This window comes from Phocoena sinus, chromosome 20 (assembly GCF_008692025.1).
Source record: "Phocoena sinus isolate mPhoSin1 chromosome 20, mPhoSin1.pri, whole genome shotgun sequence".
Taxonomy (NCBI): domain Eukaryota; kingdom Metazoa; phylum Chordata; class Mammalia; order Artiodactyla; family Phocoenidae; genus Phocoena; species Phocoena sinus.
Window position 1 is genome coordinate 6,845,282 of NC_045782.1, and position 23,334 is coordinate 6,868,615.

Genomic DNA, 23,334 nt, shown 5'->3' on the forward strand with positions numbered 1-23,334 from the left:
CTCTGTACCATTTCATCCTCTTTGCCTGAGGAGGTCTGCTCTGTGTTTAAGCAAAGCCCTCAGGGCCCTCCTATCTTCCTGAACAGCACATCTTTCATTTAAAAGGACCCTGTGTAGGGAAAAGACCCCACCCTGGAATTTGAATCAGGATTGCTGGGAGCCCCAGGAGCTGAGCAGGAAAACGCAGGATGTCCGGCGCCACCATCTCTCACTCACCTGGTAAGCCTCAAGAAGGTCAAGGTCAAAGAAACGTCATCAGGGGAGTTCCCTGGTGGCCTAGTGGTAAGGATTCCGGGCTTTCGCTGCCATGGCCAGGGTTCAATCCCTGGTCGGGGAACTGAGATCCCATAAGCCGTGGGGCACTGCCAGAAAAAGAAAAAAAAGAAAGGTCATCTTCAGCCCTCTCACCTTTGGGGGGTTTAGAACAAGCTTCTTCCCTGGCAAGGTTCTCAGTCTTTGCTCTGAGGAAGAGCTAATGCCTAACACTGGTCTGGCTTCCTTCTCACCAGCTGCAGACCGTCAGGCCTCTGCCCCAGAGCTCCCTGGATCCTCTGGTCAGCTCTTGTCTGCTTGGCCAAAGGAGATGTCACTTGCTGGTGTCACTGGAGTCAGAGCAGTTACAGGCCCGCGCAGATGCAGATGGCCGGAGGGCGGCGGGGGCCTGGGAGTGGGGAGCAGGCGGGATGGGATCAAAGCTGATGGAGACAGAGACTGTCCCTCCCACTTGCCTCGCTTGCACACTTTCACTCAACTTGCTGAATTACGGGAGTTCAGTTGATAAACCCTCCTTCCAGAAAGGCTCCCAAGAGCAAGCTCTCGCTGTGAACGCACTAATCAGATCCCGCGAGAAGCTGTGCCCACACCTTTCCCTGAAATGCCATCATCCGTGTCGAATTTACTGATTACGCAATAAGATGTCTTCGTTAATTTCACAAGTCAAGCCCGTTAGCCTGCTTCTAGAGCTCATGCTTCCTTGTGAAACCATGAATAGTATCAGTTCCTGTTAATAAATGGAACGCATAAGGAAAACCAAGAATAATTACTGTGTTGATTAACATTTCCAAAGCAATATAAATAAATACAGCGCAAGCCTGAGAGGGGGCCCCAAGGTAGGGATCTGTATGGAGCGAAACAACACCCATTGGAACTTGGGAAATTTTAAAGTCATATTTTCCAGGGTAGCTGTTGCCGAGGTGTGCACCAGGGAATCTGTCCAAGAATCCCAGGCTGTGGGGAATGAATGGGTCCAGGGTTGCCCCCACAAGTGTCTCTTTTCCAAAGGCAACAGGAGCCTGGAGACTGTCCTTCCCCTCCTTCCCTCTCCTCCAGTGTCCTTAGTGAGAGGGAGATGGGAACAGAGGGCAACATCCATTGCCGTAGGTGCAGACCCGCAGGTGGGTGTATGAATTCTGCAGGCAGGAAGCCTCATTTCTTAACTTGCTCTGTTCCAAATTCCTGTGCCACTGTGATAGGCTTAATAATAGCCCCCTTCCCCCCAAAGATATCCACACCCTGACCCCTGGTGCTTGTGAATATGTTGCCTTGTTTGGGGGGGAAAAAAAAAAGAAGACTTTTTGTTTTTTGTTTTTTTGTTTGGCTGAGCCTCGTGGCTTGTGAGATCCTCATTCCCTGACCAGGGGTCAAGTCCCCGCAGTGAAAGCACTGAATCCTAACCACTGGATGGCCAGGGAATTCCCAAAAGAAGACTTTGTAGATGTGATTAAATTCAAGATTTTTTTTTAATTGAAGTAGAGTTGATTTACAATGTTGTGTTAGTTTCTGGTGTACAGTAAAGTGATTCAGTTATACGTATACATATATTCTTTTCCATTATGTTTTATTATAGGATATTGAATCTAGTTCCCTGTGCTATACAGCAGGACCTTCTTGTTTATCCTAAATTCAGGATCTTGAGATGGGGAGATTATCCTGGATTATCCAGGTGGGCCCTAAATGCCATCACATGCATCCTTATAAAAGGAGGGGCGGAGGGAGAATTTGCTACACACAGAAGAGGAAGAGGCAATGTGACCAGAGAGGCAGAGATTGGAGTGATGTGGCCAAGAGCCAGGGAATATCCACAGCCACCAGAGACGGTGGGAGAGGCAAGGAACAGATTCTCCCCTACAGCCTTTGGAGGCCGTGAAACTGGACCAGGCCAGTGAGACTGATTTCAAACTTCTGGCCTCCACTACTGGGAGAGAAAAAAATGTATGTTCTTGTAAGCCACCGAGCTTGTAGTAGTTTGTTACAGCAGCCATGGGAAATTAATAGAGTCACCTGCATGACTGTTGCCAAGTCTGCACACCGATAGTGTAATTGTTTACTAACATTTGTCTTCAAATAAATTCTGAGCTAATAATATAGCTTTCTACTTTCACCTCATGCTAGAAAAAAATTTCATGAAATCCTAAGTTTGATACTCATAGAAATTTCAGTTTAACATCATTTTAAATGCTCATCCCATGCCCCCTACAATTATCTGTTAAATCACCAGACCACCAGTAGAAGTGCCTCTCACTTATGAAACACTGACCCAGTTCTGCACAGCTTAGGGAGGAATCACGGTGCAGCTGGGCTTTCAAAACTGCTCCGTTAAATTCAAATTTCCCTTGAAAATAATCAGAAAAAAGAAAGAATCAGCCCCTTTAAAAATAGAAGCCATTTCTCCAGCAAATTTTCGCAGAGTCAGGTTTTAAAATGCAGAATTTAGCAGAATCTTAAATCATCCTTGGTAGAGTTACTAACATATAGATAAGGACCCTTAAAGGAGAGAGCCATAGAGTGTGCCAGCAGGAGGCTGGATCTGATGGCAGCATCTAGCTACCAGGAATCTTGTTTCTCCAGCTCGAACCGGAATTGCCGGTCTCCATGTGTTTCTCTCTCTTCTCTGCCTCGGGATAGAGGGATACGTAGTGAACCAGGAATTGCTGCGCAAGGGAAGGGGCAAGGATTTTTAACGCTGAGGGATGGTGAGATGGTAGAATCGATAAGGTCCCCAACTGGAGAAGAATATGTTGATTATGGAAGTTTCCCATGACTCAAGCAGGGGAACAGACAGAGCAGGAAAATTTCATCACCAAAGTTGGAACTGCCCAAATGGGCGTATCTGGGGAGGTCTCCAACTCCAAAAAGAGAGTCAGGCTAATCTAGCTCATTCCTGGGAGTAGATATGGATGGAGAAGCAGTGGGTACTGACAGTTAAATTCTAAACCGGGCCAGTCCTGGATTTGCACCTATATTTCCCCAGTTTTTTTAAAGCATTGTTTCATCCAAGTTGTCATGGCGAGGAGGAAGCAATTCAAATGTGTTTGATGGAAAAGCTGATAAGTGGATAGATTCTCTCTTTTCGTTTATACATTACTGTTGGGAAAAGTCATCTGAAAATAAACTTCTCCTTTTTAATTCTAAAAGGTCTGTAGTTTAGATCACAAGCCTATCATCCAGGGTTCCACCAGCCAAGCCTAAGGGAAGCCAAGGCCTCTGACCTCACCTAAGGGAGCAGTCACATGTTTCCTCCCTTACGGCCATATCTCAGCACTAATCTGGACCATCTTCTGATCATCGGCATCACCGCAAGCCTCCAGGAGGAACACTCTCCTTCCTGATTCAGTCAAATACTGCCTTGGAGCTATGGAAGACCACTATGATTTTTCCCTTCCTGGCATTATCCCTCCTTTTTCTGGCACCAGCATCCAGCACCTCCTCTTGGGAAGACTTCTTTGAAATTGCTGGATGGAGCTGAGCCAGCCTCCTTAGTTTCTAGGGCTGGCCATATATTACAGATTAAGCCAACCAGCGAGTCCCATCTCCTTGCCCCCAGCGAATGTTCAAGGGAGGGGTCAAAGAGAGTCAGGGTCAGGAGTTTTATTTCAAATACTTGGAGAATCTCCATACCTAGGCTGAACCTGAGAGTCAGTAAGACTGGAGATGCTGGCTGCCACGATGAGAATAAAGTTGACAGAGTTACATCAAATCAAAAGAAAGCAGAGTTAAGATACAGAGAGGTCAGGACACTGTTTGAGACCCTGGATCCAGCTGTGCCTGAAGCTTCATATCCCTGCATCCTTCATTTATAGAAATCAATACCATACATTCTTCTTTTGTTGTTGTTGTTGTTGTTGGATTTTCTGTTATTTACAATTAAAAGTGTCCTGATAAATTGGGACTGAGGCACAAGCTATACCTTTGTAGGAATAGTGCATGTACCTCTCCTAGAGAGGCACACTGCAAAAAGGCATACCTGCCTGCTCAGGCTGGGGCATGGCCAGCCTACCAGGGTTCAGCCTGGATTGCATTCCCCACTTGTCCCATATGCCTGGTGTCCTTGTGCAGGGATTAAGTTGTACAATATACTCCATAGTCCCATGACTCAGAAAGGATTTCCTCCTTGTTGTAGCCAGCCTCCAAGAGGGCCTCCGGTGAGGCTCCCCTGCTGGTATTCACGCCCTTGTATAATCCCTCCCAGCCCCACGTAGGGCTGTGTAACCAATAAGATAGTGTAGAAATAAGATGAATAAGTTCTGAAGCGAGATTACAAATATTACTGTGGCTCTCTCTTACTGGCTCTTGGATCACTCTCTCTGGGGGAAGCCAGCTGCCACGTCATAAAGACACTCAAGCAGCCCTTTGGAGAGGCTCTATGTGTTGAGACGGAGGCCTCCTACCAATGGCCACCACCCGCTCATCAACCACATGAGGGAGTCATTTTGGAAGTTAGTCCTCCAGCCTCAGTCAGGCCTTCACCTGATGCAGCCCCTGCTAGCAGCTTTTTTTTTTTTTTTTTTTTTTTGCCACACCACACAGCTTGTGGGATCTTAGCTCCCCGACCAGGGATTGAACTTAGGTCCACGGCAGTGAAAGCCCAAGTCTTAACCACTGGACCGCCAGGGAATTTCCCCTGCTAGTATCTTGACTGCAACCTCATGAGCGACCCCAAGCTAGAAGCACCCAGCTCAGCTGCTTCCGAATTCCTGACCCACAGAAACTGTGAGGTAATAGATATTTATCATTGTTTTGGGGGTTTTTTTGGATTTTTTTTGTGGTACGCGGGCCTCTCACTGTTGTGGCCTCTCCCGTTGTGGAGCACAGGCTCCAGACGCGCAGGCTCAGCGGTCATGGCTCACGGGCCCAGCCGCTCCGCGGCATGTGGGATCTTCCCGGACCGGGGCACAAACCCGCATCCCCTGCATCGGCAGGCGGACTCCCAACCACTGCGCCACCAGGGAAGCCCCTATCATTGTTTTAAGATGCTACGTTTTGCAGGAACTGGTCCAGAACAATAGGTAACTAGTGCACACTTCTTTATCAGTCTTCTCTTCTCCAATCCATCTCTTCTTCCTGGCTAAATTCCCTGGTTTCTTCACCAGGTTACCCACCACTGCTCCATGCAGCCCTTCAGTCTCATCCTCTTCCTTCAGCTGCGGTTTTCTCTCTACAGATCCCCCTTCGATGCAGCCCCCATGCCCTCCCCTCCTCGCCCTCCATCCATCTCTGCCCTCCTCCTCCACCTGAAGAAATGGCTCTTTCTGCTTCCTACATCCCCACTTGTTTTCCTCTTGACAAACATCCTGGCAGCGGTTACGGTTGCTGTAAGAAAGTAGATGTCTTCATATATCCCAAGAGACCAGGAAACCTGGGGTTTTGTTTTGAGGCTGCTGTCCCTTCCCTCATTGCCCCATCTTCCCAAAGCACAGAGGGCAAAAATCTCCCACATCCCCTTCCTGTGGAGAAGTCCAGGCAGCCTGAAAAGCCCCGTGAATTCTAATTTTTCACAGGGCTTTTACAGTGGCAGAAGGGGCTAGGGAGCAGTATGCCATGATTGCCATGGCAACACGCTCCCTGGCGGGTCCTGGGCTGCACTCCCAGGCAGGGGAAGCAGCTCCCAAATGTGTCTGTCACTGTGGGCATCAGAAGGCGAGCTGCCCGGGAAATAGAAGGGGTTGAGGCAGCAAGGCTTGGCGGGTATCCCATCTCAAGAGGCATAGAGCCAGGTGAGAAAGCCAGCGAGTGCGGCACTAGGTGAACAGGTAAGCTTGACCCAGGCCCTAACCGGAGCCCCACCTAGCCAGGTCTCTGTCCTCCCTGCGCTGTCTTCACTCCCTGACGATATGGTCAGTGCTGGGATGCAGGTGACTCCTGCATCTGCAAATAAAGGTCAGCAAATCCCATCATTCACTGTGCCAGTGGTTCCCAAACTTAGCCGTCCATTGGCATCCCCTGGAGATCTTTACAAAATGCTGATGCCCGGTTCCCAGATACTGACTTAAAGGGTATGGAGTGCAGCCTGGCCTTCAGGATATTTTAGATCTCCAGGTGAATCTAATATACAGCAAAGGGTGGGAAGCCTTGCACTAAGCCCAGGGTCTCAGCCAGGTCTGTGCATGAGAACCACCAGGGAGCTTAAGCAATGCACACACCCCAGACCTCAATGATGAAAGTCTCCATAGTTAATCCCACGTATTGGAATTTGTCACAAGTTCCCAGTGATTCCAGAGAACTGTTGGCGTTTCATATCATGAATCCAGCATAACATCAGGCAAAACTTTGTAGAGTGGAGGGTCAACAAGGAATGTGGGAGGAACGGGATGGATTGGAGATTTCTGTGGGCCTCACATGGCCTCTTGGGGGTAGGTCTGGCTGGGGGATGTGGCACTGCAACTGTGAAGTTAAGATTGCTATTTGTTTAGACCAAAGATGATCTGGCATTGTTGTTTCTGTGGAGTTCAATCTAATACCAACTCACTAGGAGACAACTGCTTCCAGAGGCTTGGAATCAAAACTGTCCCTTTTTTCAAACCCTCCTACACTGTTGGTGGGAATGTAAATTGGTGTAGCTACTATGGAAAACAGTGTGGACGTTCCTCAAAAAAACTAAAAAGAGTTTTACCATATGATCCAGCAATCCCACTCCTGGGTGTATACTCGGAAAAGACAAAAACTCTAATTTGAAAAGATACATACACCACAATATTCACGGCAGCGCTATTGACAGTAGCCAAGACATGGAAGCAACCATTCATCAACGGATGAATGGATAAGAGGATGTGGTATACATATGCAACGGAATACTACTCAGCCACACAAAGAATGAAATATTGCCATTTTGCAGCAACATGGATGGACCTAGAGATTATCCTACTAAGTGAAGTAAGTTAAACAGAAAAAGACAAGTACCATATGATATCACTTATCTGTGGAATCTAAAACAATAATACCAGTGAACTTATTTACAAAACAGAAACAGACTCTCAGACATAGAAAACAAACTTATGGTTACCAAAGGGGAAAGGGGAGAGGGAAGGAATAATCAGGAACATGGGATTAACAGATACACACTACTGGAGCTTCCCTGGTGGCGCAGTGGTTGAGAGTCTGACTGCCGATGCAGGGGACGCGGGTTCGTGCGGTCCGGGAAGATCCCACGTGCCGCGGAGCGGCTGGGCCCGTGAGCCACGGCCGCTGAGCCTGCACGTCCGGAGCCTGTGCTCCGCAACGGGAGAGGCCGCAACAGTGAGAGGTCCGCGTACCGCAGAAAAAAAAACCCAGATACACACTACTATATAAAACATAAACAACAAAGATTTACCGTATCGCACAGGGAACTATATTCGATATCTTCTAATAACCTATAACGGAAAAGAATCTGAAAATTTGAATCACCTGAAACACTGTAAATCACCTATACTTCAGTTTAAAGAAAAACCCTGTCCCTTTTACTCACAAACGCTTGAAATAACTTGAGACAGTTTAAGCACTGTGGATGAAGGTTGCCATAGATTGAATGTGCCCTCCCAAAATTCATATGTTGAAACCTACCCCTAGTGTGATGGTGTTAGGAGGTGGGGCCTTTGGGAGGTGAGTAGGTCATGAGGATGGAGCCCTCCTGAATGGGATTAGTGCACTTACCAGAAAGACCCCACAGAGGTGCCTTGTCCCTTCTGCCCTGTGAGGACACAGCGAGAAGACAGCCGTCTATGAACAAAGAAGCGGGTCCCTCACCAGACACTGCATCTGCTGACGCCTTGATCTTGGACCTTGGCCTCCAGCACTGTGAGAAATACATTTCTGATTATAAGCCACCCAGTCTAGGGTATTCCGTTGTCGCAGCCGAAATGGGCTAAGGTAAAGATCATTCCGGAAAGTAGTACACAGCGCCTTGACTTTGGGAATGGAAGGGCTCAGGGTCATTGTCACTCTCACAAAACTTCATATTGGAGAACGTTTTATAGCTCAGCAGCCACCTTTCAATGCATTTCCTACTTTGGTTTTTCCGACGGGACTGTAGGATAAGGCAGACGCCTTTTTTCCTGCAGGATAAGGCAGACACAGATGAGGAAACTGAGGCTCTGGCTAGAAGAGCAGAGCCTGGGCTACCATCCCCATCACTTGCTTTTCAAGCTTAGTTCAGGATCTGCTTACTCGGTTCTGCCCCCCCACCCCTGTGCTGCCCTGTGTGTTAATGAACATCCATCACCAACATCTTAGAAACACCTCTGGGCTAAGGCACTTTTTATTTTCTTGAGCCTTTTTTAGTGATTCTCCCAGATCCCTCTCCCCGCCAGTGTCAACTGTCACCTGGCACTTCCTCCCGCTGTCAAGATACTTGTCCCATATAGTATGGACTGAAAAGCTAGCGAAGGAAAATTAGTTTGTTAGAATTGTTTGGAAACAGTGTGAATACGCTCTCACTGAGATTCTGAAGGACTTTCCTAAGAGTTAGGTATATGGAAGAGGCTCGGGGACTGTACCTCCTTTTTTATTATGGAACGTTTCAAACTTATAAAAAAGGAGAGACTAGAATAATGACACCCCACCCCCACCCCCGCTGAAGCAGCCCGCCTTCTACAATTAACACGGTACATGCATTTCTTGCCTTGTTTGTTCAAAATTCCATTTTGCTCAGTTCTTGTTGAATTCTGGATTCCTGAAGTATCTGGATATTCCTGTACCATTCTTATCACTTTGAATACCCAGAGAGGACCCCTGTCATGCACCCTTTCATTTCTTAGCTGTCACTCAAGATGCTGGTATGAGCAGGTCTGAAGGGCAGTTTGCTACAAGGTTCTCGGGAAGCAGCTTGAGTCCTGCCCCATCTCCAGGCTGCACCCAGGGTCCTCACAGAGTAGTTCACGCTTCTCAGGCTCTGACCTCCAGGTGACCACAGGAGAGCATTTGCCTGACTGGGAAATCCTGCTGGGGAAGTCAGGAGGAATGTAAACCCGTGTTCTGTTTCCTCCCCAAGGTTGTTCTGGAAGGAATTTTTATTAGTCTAGAGAGTAAATAAGTATGAATTCCACCTGCTTACGACACCAAGCCTAGAAGTTTCCACATACCACCCTCTGCCTTCTGAAATCCCAAATTTGGGTAAAGTCTCTTCCAGTCTGAACCCAGCCCAGGGCACACTTGCTAGAGATGGACTCTTGACCGAAAACATTCACCAGATGGCCTCCTGTGAGCCAATCCTTCCCATGATTTTCCAAAACAGGTATCACCACCCACCCCATTTCCCACTCCCGCCGTCTGCAGATGAGGAAATGGAGTTTCTGGGAGGTGAAGTCACTTGTCCCAGCCATGTAATTAGTAAGCAAAAAAGTTGGGACTCGGATGAGCCTAATAATTATAGTCATTGAAGAGACTGTTCCTTTTCTGTTGTGATTAATTCCGAATTTATTTTTAGTCTTCAAAAGAATGGAGACTCGTGGTGGGGTTTTGTTCTGAGCCAGAAACGTGCTATTCCTGACAGTTTTCCCAGGCCAGCCCCCTTTCCCACGAGGAAACCAACAACCAGCAGCGAGGTGCATTTTTTCAAAGCTCAAGATTCCCCAGGGATTTGTGTCCGCCTAAGCGACTTTGGAGAACTATTTTCACACCTTGATAAGAGCGGCAGCACCTCCAAATGAAAACCCCAGCCTCAGCCACGCTGCTAGGGAAAAGGAATTAGGGTCTAGCTTATCTTTGGGGTAAGAGAAGCAGGCTGGATGGTAATCAAAAGCCTATCGTGTGTGTGTGTGTGTGTGTGTGTGTGTGTGTGTGTGTGTGTGTGTGTGTGTGTGTGTCTGTGTACTTCAAAGGCAGCAGAGACCAGGAGGGGCAGCAGTTCTCAGAAACCTCTCAAATTTCTTTTCTAAGCTTCCAGAGAGCCCAGCCCACGTTGGGTGGATTTTTCCAGGCTTCACATATGTTAATAGCCGCCATCGCGTTAGAGGTGGGTCTTGGCCCTGGAGGCTTGCTGTCTCTTTAATGTGGCTTTGCCTCTCTCTGCTGGGCTCCTCCGTGCATATTTTGTTGTTATTTACTCCCAAAGGGGAATATCACTTCCTTACTTCCAGCTGCCGCCAGGGTCCTGTGGGAATGGGGCAGACACTCCTTTACCACCCACCTGCCAAGGACCGATATAAAGATGGACTTCTTCTATTTCTAAATGTTATTTTTGGTCCCACAACTTACGATTTCTCTGTGGCCTTTCTTTTCCTCTCTCCTCCCCTTTCTCTTTTCTTCTCTTCATGCTTCTTTTGCAAATGAATTTCACCAGGGAAGCGGGGTCTGGCCAGAGTCTGCTCTGCCTTCAGAGCCTGGTGGGTGGGTGCATGTGGGTGGTGGATGGAGTGAGGGAAAGCAGGGCTGTCTTTTCTCCTCCGTCCTCCCTCCCTGGTCTCTCTCCCCCTCCCCTTCTCGCTTCTATCCCATCCCTTTTCTCTTATTCTATAGCCTCCGTCTCTCCCATTCCCCACAATGGCTTCCTCTCCTCGTTTATCTATGACGTCTCTGCCTTCCATTTTCTGCCTGCCTCTGGCTCCGCTTATGCTTCCCTCGACATCTTTTTAATTGGTGGTGTCTGGCCAAATAGGATGCAAATGCAAACGCTTCCGACTTATAAATTATAACGTTCTCCAGTGGTACAAAGACTACCTGAAAATGTCTGGCAACCTTAGTGTTAAGGATGGTGTTTCTCAAAGTACGATGTAAGGACTCCGGTAGAATAATACAGAGGCTTTATTAAAAAACACAGATTTCTGGGTCCTATCATAGACTCAGTAAATCAGAATCTCCAGGAATAGGCATCACTTTTAACATGCTCCTCCATGATTCTTCTTCCTTCCTTCCTTTCTCTCTCCATCTCTCTCTCTCTCTCTCTCTCTCGCTCTCTCTCTCTCTTTCTTTCTTTCTTTCTTTTTTGTGGGATCTTTCCTTGCGGCATGCGAGATCTTAGTTCCCTGACCAGGGATCAAAACCGGGCCCCCTGCATTGGGAGTGCAGAGTCTTACCCACTGGACCACCAGGGAAGTCCCCTTGGTGATTCTTATACACACTGAAGTTTCAGAATCTCTGGCTGCACCTCTGGCTCAGACTCCACATGGGAGAAGTGGGGCGAGGATAGATGGAGCTCTGAATGCTTTCTCTTCCTTGTAGGCCCAATGCCAGCTTTTTCCCAGACTCCAAGAGAACTGGACCCATTAATTTTTTTCCAAAGTCATGATTTCAAAATGCTTATTTTCAGTACACTAACTTTCTTTTCCTTCCCAGTGTCTTCTTAAAGCTGATTCTCAAGATCACCGATTCCCAAGAAATGCACAAAACATCCACTACAATGCAGGAAGACAGCGTTAGAATCTCTAATTGTGTATAATATATATTTTAATATAACTTTTTTCTTTTTTTGTGGAACGCGGGCCTCTCACTGTTGTGGCCTCTCCCGTTGCGGAGCACAGCCTCCGGACGCACAGGCTCAGCGGCCGTGGCTCATGGGCCCAGCCACTCCGTGGCATGTGGGATCTTCCCGGACAGGGGCCCGAACCCGTGTCCCCTGCGTCGGCAGGCGGACTCTCAACCACTACGCCACCAGGGAAGGGAAGCCCCTAACATAACTTTAAAAATTTTAATCTTGTGTATTATAAGATACATTAGTTTAATGGTTCATGTATTTAATTTATAAATAATAGAAATACAAATATTTGGGAGTTTTACTGATAGAGGTGCACAGTCAGTAAAGTTTGAAGAACATCGCTCTAGAATCAAGATACTATATGTTCTTTGAGGTCAGGGACTATATTATTTTCTTTAACAAACTGTACTGAAGCATAGCATCCATACAGAAAAGGGCACAGGTAAGTATACAGCCTGGAGAATAGCCCTGTGTAACTCACACCCAGATCAAAAAGTAGATTATTACCAGGATCCCAGATCCCCGCCCTCGATACCCTTCCCTCAAATAACGACTCTCCTGACTTCTCGGAATTTCATATAAATGGAATCATGCTATATGTACTCTTTAGTGGGTTTTTTGGCCAACATTACATCTGTGGGGTTCACTTACCTGTAGCAATAGTTTGTTCATTCTCGAAGTGTAAAGTTTTCCATTGTATAACTACGTCATCATTTTACCCACGCTACTGTAGATGGACACTGGGCTGTTTTCAGTTTGGGACTCTTATGAATAGTGCTGCTATGCACGTTGTATATGTCTTTCCATGAACATATGACCACAGCTCTCAGTTGGCTCTATACCTAGGAGGGGAATGGATGAGTCATAAAGGATGCTCCCTGCAGCTGGGCTAAATATCGCGTTTTCCAACGGGCTCCTCTCAGCGGTGCATGGGCACCCCATGTGCCTCAGAGCCTCATAATACCTGGTATTTTCTATTTTGTTTTTATGTTTACCACCTGGTGAGTGTATATTGTTACTTCCTTTTGATTTTGATTTGCTTTTTTTTGATGATTGATGAAGTTGAGCACCTTTTAATGTTATTGGACATTTGGACGTCTTCTTTCATGAAATGCCTGTTCAAGTCTTTTCCCTTTCCTCTATTGCATCATCCATCTTTTTCTTCTTGATTGATAGGAACTCTTTATATATGCTCCATACTTGTCTCTCTATCCCAGGCCCAACACACTCTCCATGTGATAGCACAGCCTTAATAGCTCTTCACGTCATTGCTGAATAAACTGGCCCATGGGTATGGAAGAGCATCCTTTTTTTTTTTTTAATTTTTAAAATATTTATTTATTATTTATTTTGGCTGCTCCGGGTCTTAGCTGTGGCATGCAGACTTCTTAGCTGCGGCATGCATGTGGGATCTAGTTCCCCGACCAGGGATCGAAGCCGGGTCCCCTGCATTGGGAGCACGGAGTCCTACCCACTGGACCACGAGGGAAGTCCCAGGGCATCCTTGTTGAATGAATGAGGCCTTTGCATATTTTTGTTTATTTTTTGGTTTATGTTAGCAGCTTTACTGAAGTATAATTTACATACCAAAAAATTTACTTGTTTTAAGTGTACACTTCAATGATTTCTGGAACTGTGCAGAACCATTACCACAGCCCAATTTTAGAACATTGTCATCACCCCAGAAAGAAACTTCCTGTCCCTTTGCTTACTCCCTATTCCCACTTCCATCCTCAGGCAACTGCTAATCTCTTTACTGTCTCTATAGATTTGCCCTTTCTGGACATTTTATATAAATGCAATCACACAATACTGGCTTCTTTCACTTGGCATGGTGGACGTCTTTGCGATGCATCCTGTATCAGTACTCCATTCCTTTTTGTGGCTGAGTGAGTAGTCCATTGTATGGGTATACCACATCTCTGTTCATCAGTTGATGGGCATTTGGATTATTTCCACTGTTTGGCTCTTAGAAATCGTGCTGCTGTGGATACTCACTGCGAGTTTTTGTGTGGTTATTTGTCTTCATTTCTCTTACGTAGATACCTAGGACTATTGCTGGGTCATACGGTAAATTTCTGTTTAATTTTTTAAGAAATTGAAATCCTTGTACTTCTCTGCCATCCATAGGCTGCTGGTGCAAGGGCATATGAGACTGTCTCAAGTAGAAAAGAAACGTCCACCAGCACATAGATATCAAGTGCACAGTGTGGAGAGAAAGCTAAGAAAAAGGGAGCAAAGCCTGATCTTGGGAGTTTACAGTCTAATCCAGATGTTCTAACACATGTGTTTATAGAGTAACTTGGCAATATGGAAAATCTGAATCTGCAAAAAGGTCCAAACTATCTGCGCAAAACGAATTGAGGAAGTACTGAATGCCTACTTTTTGCAATGTTAGGCTTTAGGAGGGATAGATGGAAACTGAAAACAAACATGTTATCCTTCCCCTGAGTTACTAAGCATCTAATCAGTAATGTAAGACTTAGTTATCAAAGAAGTTAAATAATTAGAGAGTTAAATACAAGTTCAAGATAATAACAGAAGATTTGGGTGGGGGAGGAAGGCAAGGAGGAAAATAGATAAGGGAGAAACTCATCTTTCCTTCAAGATCTTTTGAGAAAACAGAAACCCAGAGTGTGTTCCTTTAAAATTTTTGGCATTCCGAAGATGTAAGGGTTTCCACTTCTATTATTGCCCTGGAAATCTTAGTTCAAAAAGAAGTGTTGGATAGTAACTAACCAGGACCATTGGGCTAGGTAGATGATAATGACTGCTAATATTTGAGTACCTGAGTGCCAGCCATTGCTCTAAACAGTTTACATTTTTACTCATTCAATCCTCTTAATAACTCTATGATAGAAATACTACTATCATCTTCTAATGATGAGGAAAACGAGGCTCAAAGAGGTTAAGTACATTGCCCAAGGGCACACAGCTAGAAAATGGCAGAACTGAACTTTGGATACAGGGAGTCCAGAGCCTATACGTTTAACCACCTCAAGTCCTATAGTCCAGCTGTTGGATTCAGTCTCCAATCACAGATGGGGAAATAGACCCAGAGGTGTCAGGGGATTTATCTGAGATCAGGGACAGGAGTTCCACTGACTGCTAGTGCCGTCTTACTTGTATTGAGAGTGACATTGGGTATCACCAGAGAGTCCTTTAAGATGCTATTTGTGGATGAGCCACAGTGCATTTTCTGACTCCGGCAGAGTGGACCAGAGGAAGCAGTGCTCCATGTACAATAAGCCAGGTCTGATCTCTGCTGTTGACCAGCCATATAATGGTGGGCAAGTCATGCCCTCTGAGTCCAGTTTTTCTACTTGGAAAAAGTAGAAAAGTAGTACTTGTAGTTTTTCTACACCAGCTCATAGGACTACAGGAATAAAATGAGAGAACTGAAGGAGTTGACAGCCATGATCAATTTTGGTGCTGCAGGACTGTTTGGGGCCGGTCATTTGGAACTGAAGTGTATGGCATGCTGTGTCAGCTGAAATTTCACAAGTCCAGACTGGATCACAGGTTGTTTACAGGTACCCCAGAGGAGTCTGGATTGCAGGAAGGCTCTGGACCAGCCATCCTGACTTGAACTGGGCCATATCATCAGATATGAAACCTCAGGTCAGCCTGCACAAATGCCCCTGATATAGGGCATTTTAGTCCCGTTTAAGACTTTGATTAGGTCAGTTACTTTTTTAAAAAATTAATTTTTAATTTAATTTTATTTATTTTTGGTTGCATTGGGTCTTCGTTGCTGTGCGTGGGCTTTCTCCAGCTTCCGTTGTGGTGCGAGGGTTTCTCATTGAGGTGGCTTCTCTTGTTGCGGAGCACGGGCTCTAGGCGTGCGGGCTTCAGTAGTTGCGGCACGCAGGCTCAGTAGTTGTGGACTGCGGGCTCCAGAGTGCAGGCTCAGTAGTTGTGGCGCATGGGCTTAGTTGCTCCGTGGCATGTGGAATCTTCCCAGACTAGGGCTTGAACCCGTGTCCCCTGCATTGGCAGGCGGATTCTTAACCACTGCACCACCAGGGAAGCCCAGGTCAGTTACTTTTAGTGACTGTTTTCTGTATCAAATTTTGCAGCTCTGCTTTAAGGGACTCTTAGTGGTGACCGTGGTCAAGAGTTTGTTTCCCCATGATTGTAGACAAGCAAGGGTTTGTGAATTTGCAATTGATGGAATATGATAAACAATCTTCATTTGTCACCTTGCCCATGGCCAGAGGCCAGGCTGAGGCTGTTAGGGCAGATGGCTTAAAGGCAGAATTTGGTTCAACAGTGATTCTCAAAGCTAGGGTGGGCCTGGGCATGAGCATTTAACATTACTCAGGTGACTCTAATGAGAACCACTGATTCAAAGTGTGGAAAGAGATCTTAAGGCTCTCGTAGCCCAGCTGGGCTGGTTTTGTAAAGGGTATCTACGGAAGCACAGTGAGAGATGAGGGTGGGGGAGGTATCGTGGAGGGCCTGAAATGCACAGGCTGAGAAGTCTAAGTTTAATGTAAAAGGTAATAGGGAGCCATGGAAGGTTACTGAGCAGGATGTAAGGGCAGGCAACTAGGAGTATACAGAGAGATTAAAGGGTTCGGCTGTTTACAGTGTAGGAAATGGAATTTAAGTTTTCCTATAGAGTAGGCGAACAAAGAAAGCTTTCTTTTACTCCTAGGCCATCAGTTCAAGGTCAGCTTCCTTCAGCACCCAGGTCCACTGGTACCAGCAGAGCAGGAGCTTGTCCCTAATGAATTTTGTAGGTACCTGGCACATTGCGTGGAACGTGGCAGCCTCCCACTAATGTCTGTTGACTGAGTGAACGAGTGTAGACTCCTCAGCCTGGCCCATCTCGATTTCAGGAGAGCTGGTACCCTGGGCCAGCCTCCCCTTTGCACGCACAAGCGACGGGGCCTGCTCCTCTCACCTTCCCCTCTTCTCCTTTTATCCGTAGTGATCGCCTTCCAATTCTACCAACTCGGATTCCGACTCCGTCGCCTCGCCGCTCGGTCCCTCCGGTGTAACCCGCTGCCACCTGGCTTCCCGGCTCAGGCGCCCGGCTTCAAATCTGTCTCTCACCCATTGTCCAGTTTCCGGTGAGTCAAGTTCAACCCCAGGTTCAACCCCTAGTGACGGCCACAAACACATTCCCTCACAGGCACCCCAGAGGAGGCGCCCGCCCACCACCGGCCACGAGGCCTACAAAACGCGTAGAGAGGGGCGTTTCTATCCCCGCGGCTTTCGGTGGTGCGGGTGTGAGCCGGGAGACCCCTCCCCAGTGACCCGCCCGCTCGGCTAAGGAGCGCCCGGCCCTCAGAGGGCGTGGCCGCCCCGGTCCAGCCCCCGCCCAGTCCCGCCCCCTCGCGCCGAGAGAGCCCCCGGCAGGCTACCCGGCCGCCAGCCCCTTCTCCACGTCCGCCGCCACTCCCTCGCCGCGGAGCGGGGCCGAGGGGGATGCTCCAGGTCCCACCTCCGCGGGGAGCTGCGCATTTCCGCGCGCCAGGGCCGCCCCGGCTCTGGCCGGCCCTCGCGGCGGCCGCCCGCGTTCCGCGTCCCCGGGAAGTTGTCTCCGGAGCCCGCGGCGCCTGGGTCTCCTCCCCCTGAGCCCCGCCCCCCCCGGCCCGAGCTGGGAGCCGCGAGCCGCCCGGCCCGGGGGCGTTGCCGCTCGCTCCGAAGCCAGCAAGTCTCAGCTTCCCTGCGCGGGGCGCGCGTCCCCCGCCTAGCCGGGGACCCCCGCGCACCCCCGAGACGGCGCGCGCCCAGAGCGCGGGAGCCCGGAGCACCGGGCGCCTGGGACCCCGCGGAACCGCTGCCCAGACTGCGGGGCTCGGCAGGGATGCAGGCTGCGCTGTGAGCCCGGGCGCCAAGGCCATGTCCGGCGCCCGCTGCCGGACCCTGTACCCCTTCTCCGGGGAGCGGCACGGCCAGGGGCTGCGCTTCGCCGCGGGCGAGCTCATCACGCTGCTGCAGGTCCCGGACGGCGGCTGGTGGGAAGGCGAGAAGGAGGACGGGCTCCGCGGCTGGTTCCCGGCGAGCTACGTGCAGTTGCTGGAGGTAAGGGGCGAGGGCCGGGGCTGGGAGACCGGCGCGCTCGCATACCTGTTGCCTGCGCCCGGGAGGCCGGAGCCGCCCCTGCCCGAGGGGCGCCCCGTGGGCCGCCGATGCGCGCCCGACCCAGAGCCGCGCGCTCCTGGGGGTGGCGGAGGCGGCGGGCGCCTCTCCGGGCGTGGGCAGCGCGGGGCTCGCCCTCCGCGCGCTCCCCGTGCCGGGCCTCCCGAGTACATCGAGGCCGCCCTGAGGAAGCGAGAACTTGTTGCCAGCGTGAGTTCGGGAGCTGGCGGGCGCGTTCCGGCGGTGGCCGGGGCCGCAGAAGGGTTGCGGCTTCCGGCGGTCCAGGGAAGACGCACGGAGGATGGGGCTGGGGAAAGTGGCACCGCTTGGGCCCCGGAGCCCCGAGCCTGACGACCCGTGGACGGTCGTCCTGCGGCGGGTCAGCTGCCTGGCCGCCTCCGGGCCGCCCACTTACTGGTCAGCTGAGCCTGGCTAGCCACCAGCCCGAGCCCCGTCAGCAGGCTTGATCCAGGGGTGCTGCAGCCCCCGGCCAGCGCCCCGTCCCCTGGCCCAGCTCTCCGCGGCCAGGGTTCAGAGCCTGAAAAGTGGCCTGTCCTGGTGTTCTGGCCTGGCCCCGGGCTTCACAGGACCTGCTGAGCCAAGCTGGCTGTTTATCGTCTGGGTGACAGTTGGGAGGCCTCCATGTCCTCTCATCGCCAAGCTCATGGTCATAGCCTGAGTGGGATTCTAAGTTCCCCAAGTCCTTTGGTGGCGTGTGGGGTGGGCTTTTACAGGGTGTCTCCTTTAGTGAAGGGCTGCCCGACCCCAAGATTGTTGTGAAGGCTGTGAGTAGACGGAAGTATTCTGGCAAAACTGTCCAAATCATAGAGACTAAACAGATTAATAATTTACCCTCCCCCCCACCTACTTCACAAAGAACAAAGTAGCAAATTTTGACTGAAAATGCTCAGTGCAACTCAAAAAAGACAGAAAGCAAGCTAGATAGAGGTGAAACGGTTATGGGTGAGTTTGCCTGAGAAGTATCCTGTGGAAACCTTATCAAAATAGAGCCTGGCCTCTTAGAGGTACGTGATGTTTCTTTCAGGTCCAGAGAACAAAATCCCTCCTACGTGGATTAGTAGCATTTGACCGAGTTGAGGCTGGAAGGAGCCTTCCTGGGCTGTCAGTGCCTAGGAGAGGTTCAGGTGTTCCTCAGCTTTCGTAGTTCCCTTCCTGAGATTCAGGTGTGGAAGAAAGCAAGTGAATTGCTTCTTACGAAGACCCGGAGCCTCCTTGTTTCTAGCCCAGCAGCCCTGGCAGAGACTCCTGTCGTAGAGTCCTCTGGTGGCCACGCTTTTCCAGGAAACACTGATGTGGAAATTTGGCTGTTGGATGTCTGGTGAGGAGTGTCCCTGGCTGGACTCAGCCAGCTGTGTGTTGGGTGGGGGTGAGACTGGTGGGTTTGTCGGCTGTGTTAGCAAGAGTGAAGTGCCTTTGCTTTTTCTTCCCAGGGGGAAAGGGAGGGTGAATCAGACCACCCAGGGCACAAGCAGAATGATCAGCTAGGACAGCTGTGGGTGTGTCAGTCACAGTTCGTGGCATGTGTGTTGCCTAAGGTGCTTTCAGACAAGTACCCATCTGTGTGAGTAGTACCCCTAGAGGGGCTTACGTTTGTTAAGCACCTATTAGGCACCAGGCATGGTCCATACAGTGTCACCAATTCCCCACACAGCCCTGGGAAGGGGGAGGCACTGTCCCCATTTTACAGGCAGGCAAACTGAATGTGAGACAGGTGAAGGCAGTTGGCCAGGGAGTAATGCTTGCGTAGCTGGTTAGCAGCTCAGCTGGCTGAATGCTACCCTCTGCGCCTGTGTCTCTTTTAAACCCAGTATCCTTGGCCCAGCTGTACCAGAAGGCAAGTAAAGAAAGGGTCTGGATCCCTGTGGGAAAGGGCCAGTGCAGCTCCCGAGGTCCACCTGCCAGTGACCACATCCATAAGGGAGGCGGAGATGCTGGGGCTCCAATGAGGGCAGCTGCTCCTTCCTACCTGGAGCATCTCTCCTGCGAAGCCTGGAGTTTGATTTCACTCAGAGCCCGCTGGTTTTCCCACAGGTGGAGACAGGAGTGGGCCTGAGCCCCGCGACTCTTTTCAGAGCCAAAGCAGACGCATCTTCCACAGGGAGGATCATAGATCAGGCCCTTTTGTCTGTGGGAACCTCTTCCCTGAGAGGCTGGACCTCAAGGCTGAGGCTGGGGAGGGATGGAGGAGATGCAGGTAGGGTCCCTTGGAATGGGGTGACTCCCCAGAGACAGGCTGGGTTAGGGGAGAATGCAGAACTCCTGAGGGGGTTGCCGGCGGTGGGCTGGCCAGCATATGGCACTGGAGGAGTGCCAGCCAGGTGTTAGTGCAGAAGCCAGGAGGCCAGAGGAGGGCCCACTTACTAGAGCTGGGAAGCCTCTGCTAGTGGGCGCCTGGCACTGAGCTTGCTGGGGGCATGGAGTTCAGAAGGCCAGGGGAGCTGTCGCAGATACAAGTACAGACAGGAGGGGCTACACCAGACTCCTGCGGCAGGAGTGGGACGGTGGGTGTACAGCTGAGGATGGCACTGCCAGCATAACCCCCACCCCAGTGCACCGTTTGCTCTCTGGCGGAAAGAGTGATGTCAGGAAACCCCATCTTGGCAAGAGTGTGCTAAAGATTGAGGGCAGTGTGTGCAAAATGCACACGCCCCAAGGATTTCCTCCTTGTTCATGTGAAAAAAGGGGAACTGAGAGGCCCTGGTTTGCAGGAAGCATACCCCGTGGCGGGGAGTTGCGAGCTAACTGAGAGGGCCCAAAGATCCACCCTGGTGGCCTGCCCCTGCGGAGAGGCCAGTTTGCTGGAGGTTCTGGTCCTGGTTCCTGGGGAAATCACTTTGGTCAAGACCCCAAGGAAATGGGGGGACAGGGCAGAGCATACTTGGCTTACAGAGGGCGGCCTCCAGGAAAACCTCGGCCAAGCAGAGCTGGGGGGAGCCCTGGTGGGCAAGGACTGGCCACAAGGATCCTGCTATTCAGTGAGTGGGGCAGCCTTCCAGAGGGTGCCAGGTGAAGGGGAGCCAGCTCCTCCCAGAGAAGGGAGGAGGCCTAACAGATAAGACCCACAGCTGCCCAGGAGTTATCAAGGCCCTTAGATAAAAGCCGCCAGGAACATCTTTCTTGAGGGTCTGTTCAGCCATGAAGAGGTCAAGGATCTGAGAGAGACGTGGTCTAGGAGGAGCTGAGGTGATGCTCTTCCCTCGAATGAAGGGAAGAAATGAGGGCTTTGGAAGATGCTGTAAGGCATCTGCAAAACCCACCAGAGCTTTTGGGAAATAATTCTGGAGGGTGATAAGATTGGAATGCCTACGCAACAGAGCTGTCCTTGACGGAGGTGCTGTTCTCAGAATCCACGATCTGGCTGCAGGGTCGCTTGCAAGGTACTCAAGAGGTACCAACGGAATATGACACTGTCAGCTGAACTAGTCAGCTGCAGAGGCTCACCCCTGCACCTCCTTCTCTTCACCTTCCGTTCTCCCCTTTGGGGTTCAGGTGATCGTGCCGTGCGCAGGAGTTTATAGGGTGTGGCTGGGGCGGAGAGATGTGGGGCTGGGGAAGTGGGCTGCGCTGTGGATCCTTACGGGGTAATATTTTATCCATTGCTATGTAATAAGCCACCGCAGAACAACCATTTGTTATCATCTCACACATTTCTGTGGGTTGACAGGGCTCAGCCGGGCGCTTCTTCTGCCGTCGATCTCGGTGTCTCTCACGCATTTGCAGTTAGATGGTGGCCGCAGCTGGGGTCCTGGAGGCTCAGCTGGGCTGGCACCTCCAAAATGGTGTCTTCACTCACATGCCTGGTGCCTTCCATATGGCCTTTCTCTCTGTGTGGTGTCATCCTCGGGTGCCTTTCTGCATGGCCTTTCTCTTCAGCAGGGCAGTTGGAGTGTTTAACGTTCAGGCTTCTTAACACAAAAGTGCAAGTTGCCAGGTCTTCTTAAGGCGTAGGCTCAGAACTGGCGCATCACTTCTACCACATTCCACGGGTAAAGTGAGTCACAGTGTGGGAGGGCGGTGCATACAGGTGTGTATACAGCGAGGCAAGGTTCATTGAGGCTGTTTTGCAGACTAGCTACCTCAGAAGGGTAGGGAGAACACCCTGGGACAGATGATCCATTAGAGAGGAAGCAGTGCCAGGCCAGACCCTTGAGAGAGCCTGGGATGGGGGTGGGTAGAACGAACAGATTTGGCCATTCTGCTAGGAAATTCTCCATTGCCATCCTTGGAAGTTTTTGTTGTTCGTTGTTCGTTTTTGTTTTTAAAGATGCCAGGGATTTCTTTATAAAGGCCACACAATAAATGGTGCAGCTGATTTTGAAACTAGATTTTCCTGTCCCTGAAGCCTGGGTCTGTCCCCTGGGCCACTGACGGACCAGCCCAGCTTATACAGGGCGGGGCTGTTTGGTGCTGGTTGTTAATGGACATGGTGCATCCGAGCTGCCTGACATCTAGTAGATGCTTGATATGTTATACAAATTGATTTTAATACAGGGCCTTCCTTTCTGTTACGTGGAAATTACCTAAAATGGGTGTGACCTTGTTCCTCACACCCGTATTTTTTAAGGTGGTCGTCAGCTCTTTCACAAAAGGCATAATTAGGGCTGGTGGTTTGCGGAGCATGTAGCTGTGATCGAAAAGATTAAGGTGCTTTCTGCCATCTTCACGAAGTCATCCTGCCCTTTGATTTGGGGGCTGTGGCCCGCGTTTGTGGCTCCTGTGCCGTGTGAAACTCTACCTTTGGCCCGTACTCTGTCTGCCTCTGACCCGGAGGGGCGTCCCCCCTCTGCAGTGCTCTGTGCTGGTCCGGTCAACTGGCACCCCTCAGGACTTCAAAGCAGTCGGCAGGGCTTGTCGGATTCTCTGGATTCGGGGCATCTTCACAAAAGTTCCCTTAGCAACAAATCGGCAGGAATCCCTGACATCTGTTAACCACCACATGAATCCCTGCAGTCCATTACCAGCTGGAAACATGAATGGGATGCTGACCCGCTTGTACTCTTCCCAGCCTGAAAAAGCCCAGCTTTTATCTGACAGCCTGGTCGACCTCGTCTACGAGGACGGATGCTGGTCCCTACGTGGCCGGTGAAAGAAGAGGTTTGGTAAACCAGGAAGGCTCGGATACCGGTTAGGTGTCCGGATTTTTGTCGGGCCGCTCCAGGGGACGGCGTTCTCCCAGCTGCCCGCTTATCACTCCCAGCAGGCAGGCGGCACGTGACGAGCTTTCCACCAGAATGTCAGCACGGGTCCCCCGGTCCTTAATTGCACGAGTAGATTCCACTCTTGCCTACAGCGGCAAGGCTTCTGGGTGGTGTTTGCCCCGTGGAGAGAAGTAGAAATGGTGGCCAGCAGCTCGACCTGGCTTGTCCTTTGGAAGACCAGAGCATGGGTGACACTGTGTAGGTTCAGTTGCGACAGGTGTGTGAATTGTGCCAGGTTCGTGTAGATTCCTCAGAGGACTCACCCACCTCCTCCCTCCACATTTAGTGTCTCTCCTGTCTTCCATCTGGTAAAGATCTGTTTGATTAGGTTAACTTCCCGGTTCACTGTGTTCCCCT

General features: G+C 50.2%; 2 protein-coding genes across 3 annotated transcripts in view; both read left to right on the plus strand.

The window, feature by feature from the left end:
- LOC116745481 (myosin-13-like) overlaps nt 1–17,501 on the plus strand; it is a 124,709-nt gene extending 107,208 nt beyond the window's left edge. The window contains 3 exon segments of the mRNA XM_032616231.1: nt 16,510–16,517; nt 16,602–16,743; nt 16,988–17,501. Of these exon segments, the coding sequence (XP_032472122.1) occupies nt 16,510–16,517; nt 16,602–16,743; nt 16,988–17,501 (664 nt within the window).
- Nucleotides 17,066–23,334, plus strand: part of GAS7 (growth arrest specific 7) — a 200,873-nt gene continuing 194,604 nt past the window's right edge. The window contains exon 1 of one of the 2 annotated variants that reach the window (XM_032615161.1): nt 17,066–17,701. In XM_032615161.1, coding sequence (XP_032471052.1) covers nt 17,519–17,701 — 183 coding nt within the window. In that variant the 5' untranslated portion in view covers nt 17,066–17,518. The remainder of the gene's footprint in view (nt 17,702–23,334) is intronic. The other variant, XM_032615162.1, reaches the window with a different exon arrangement.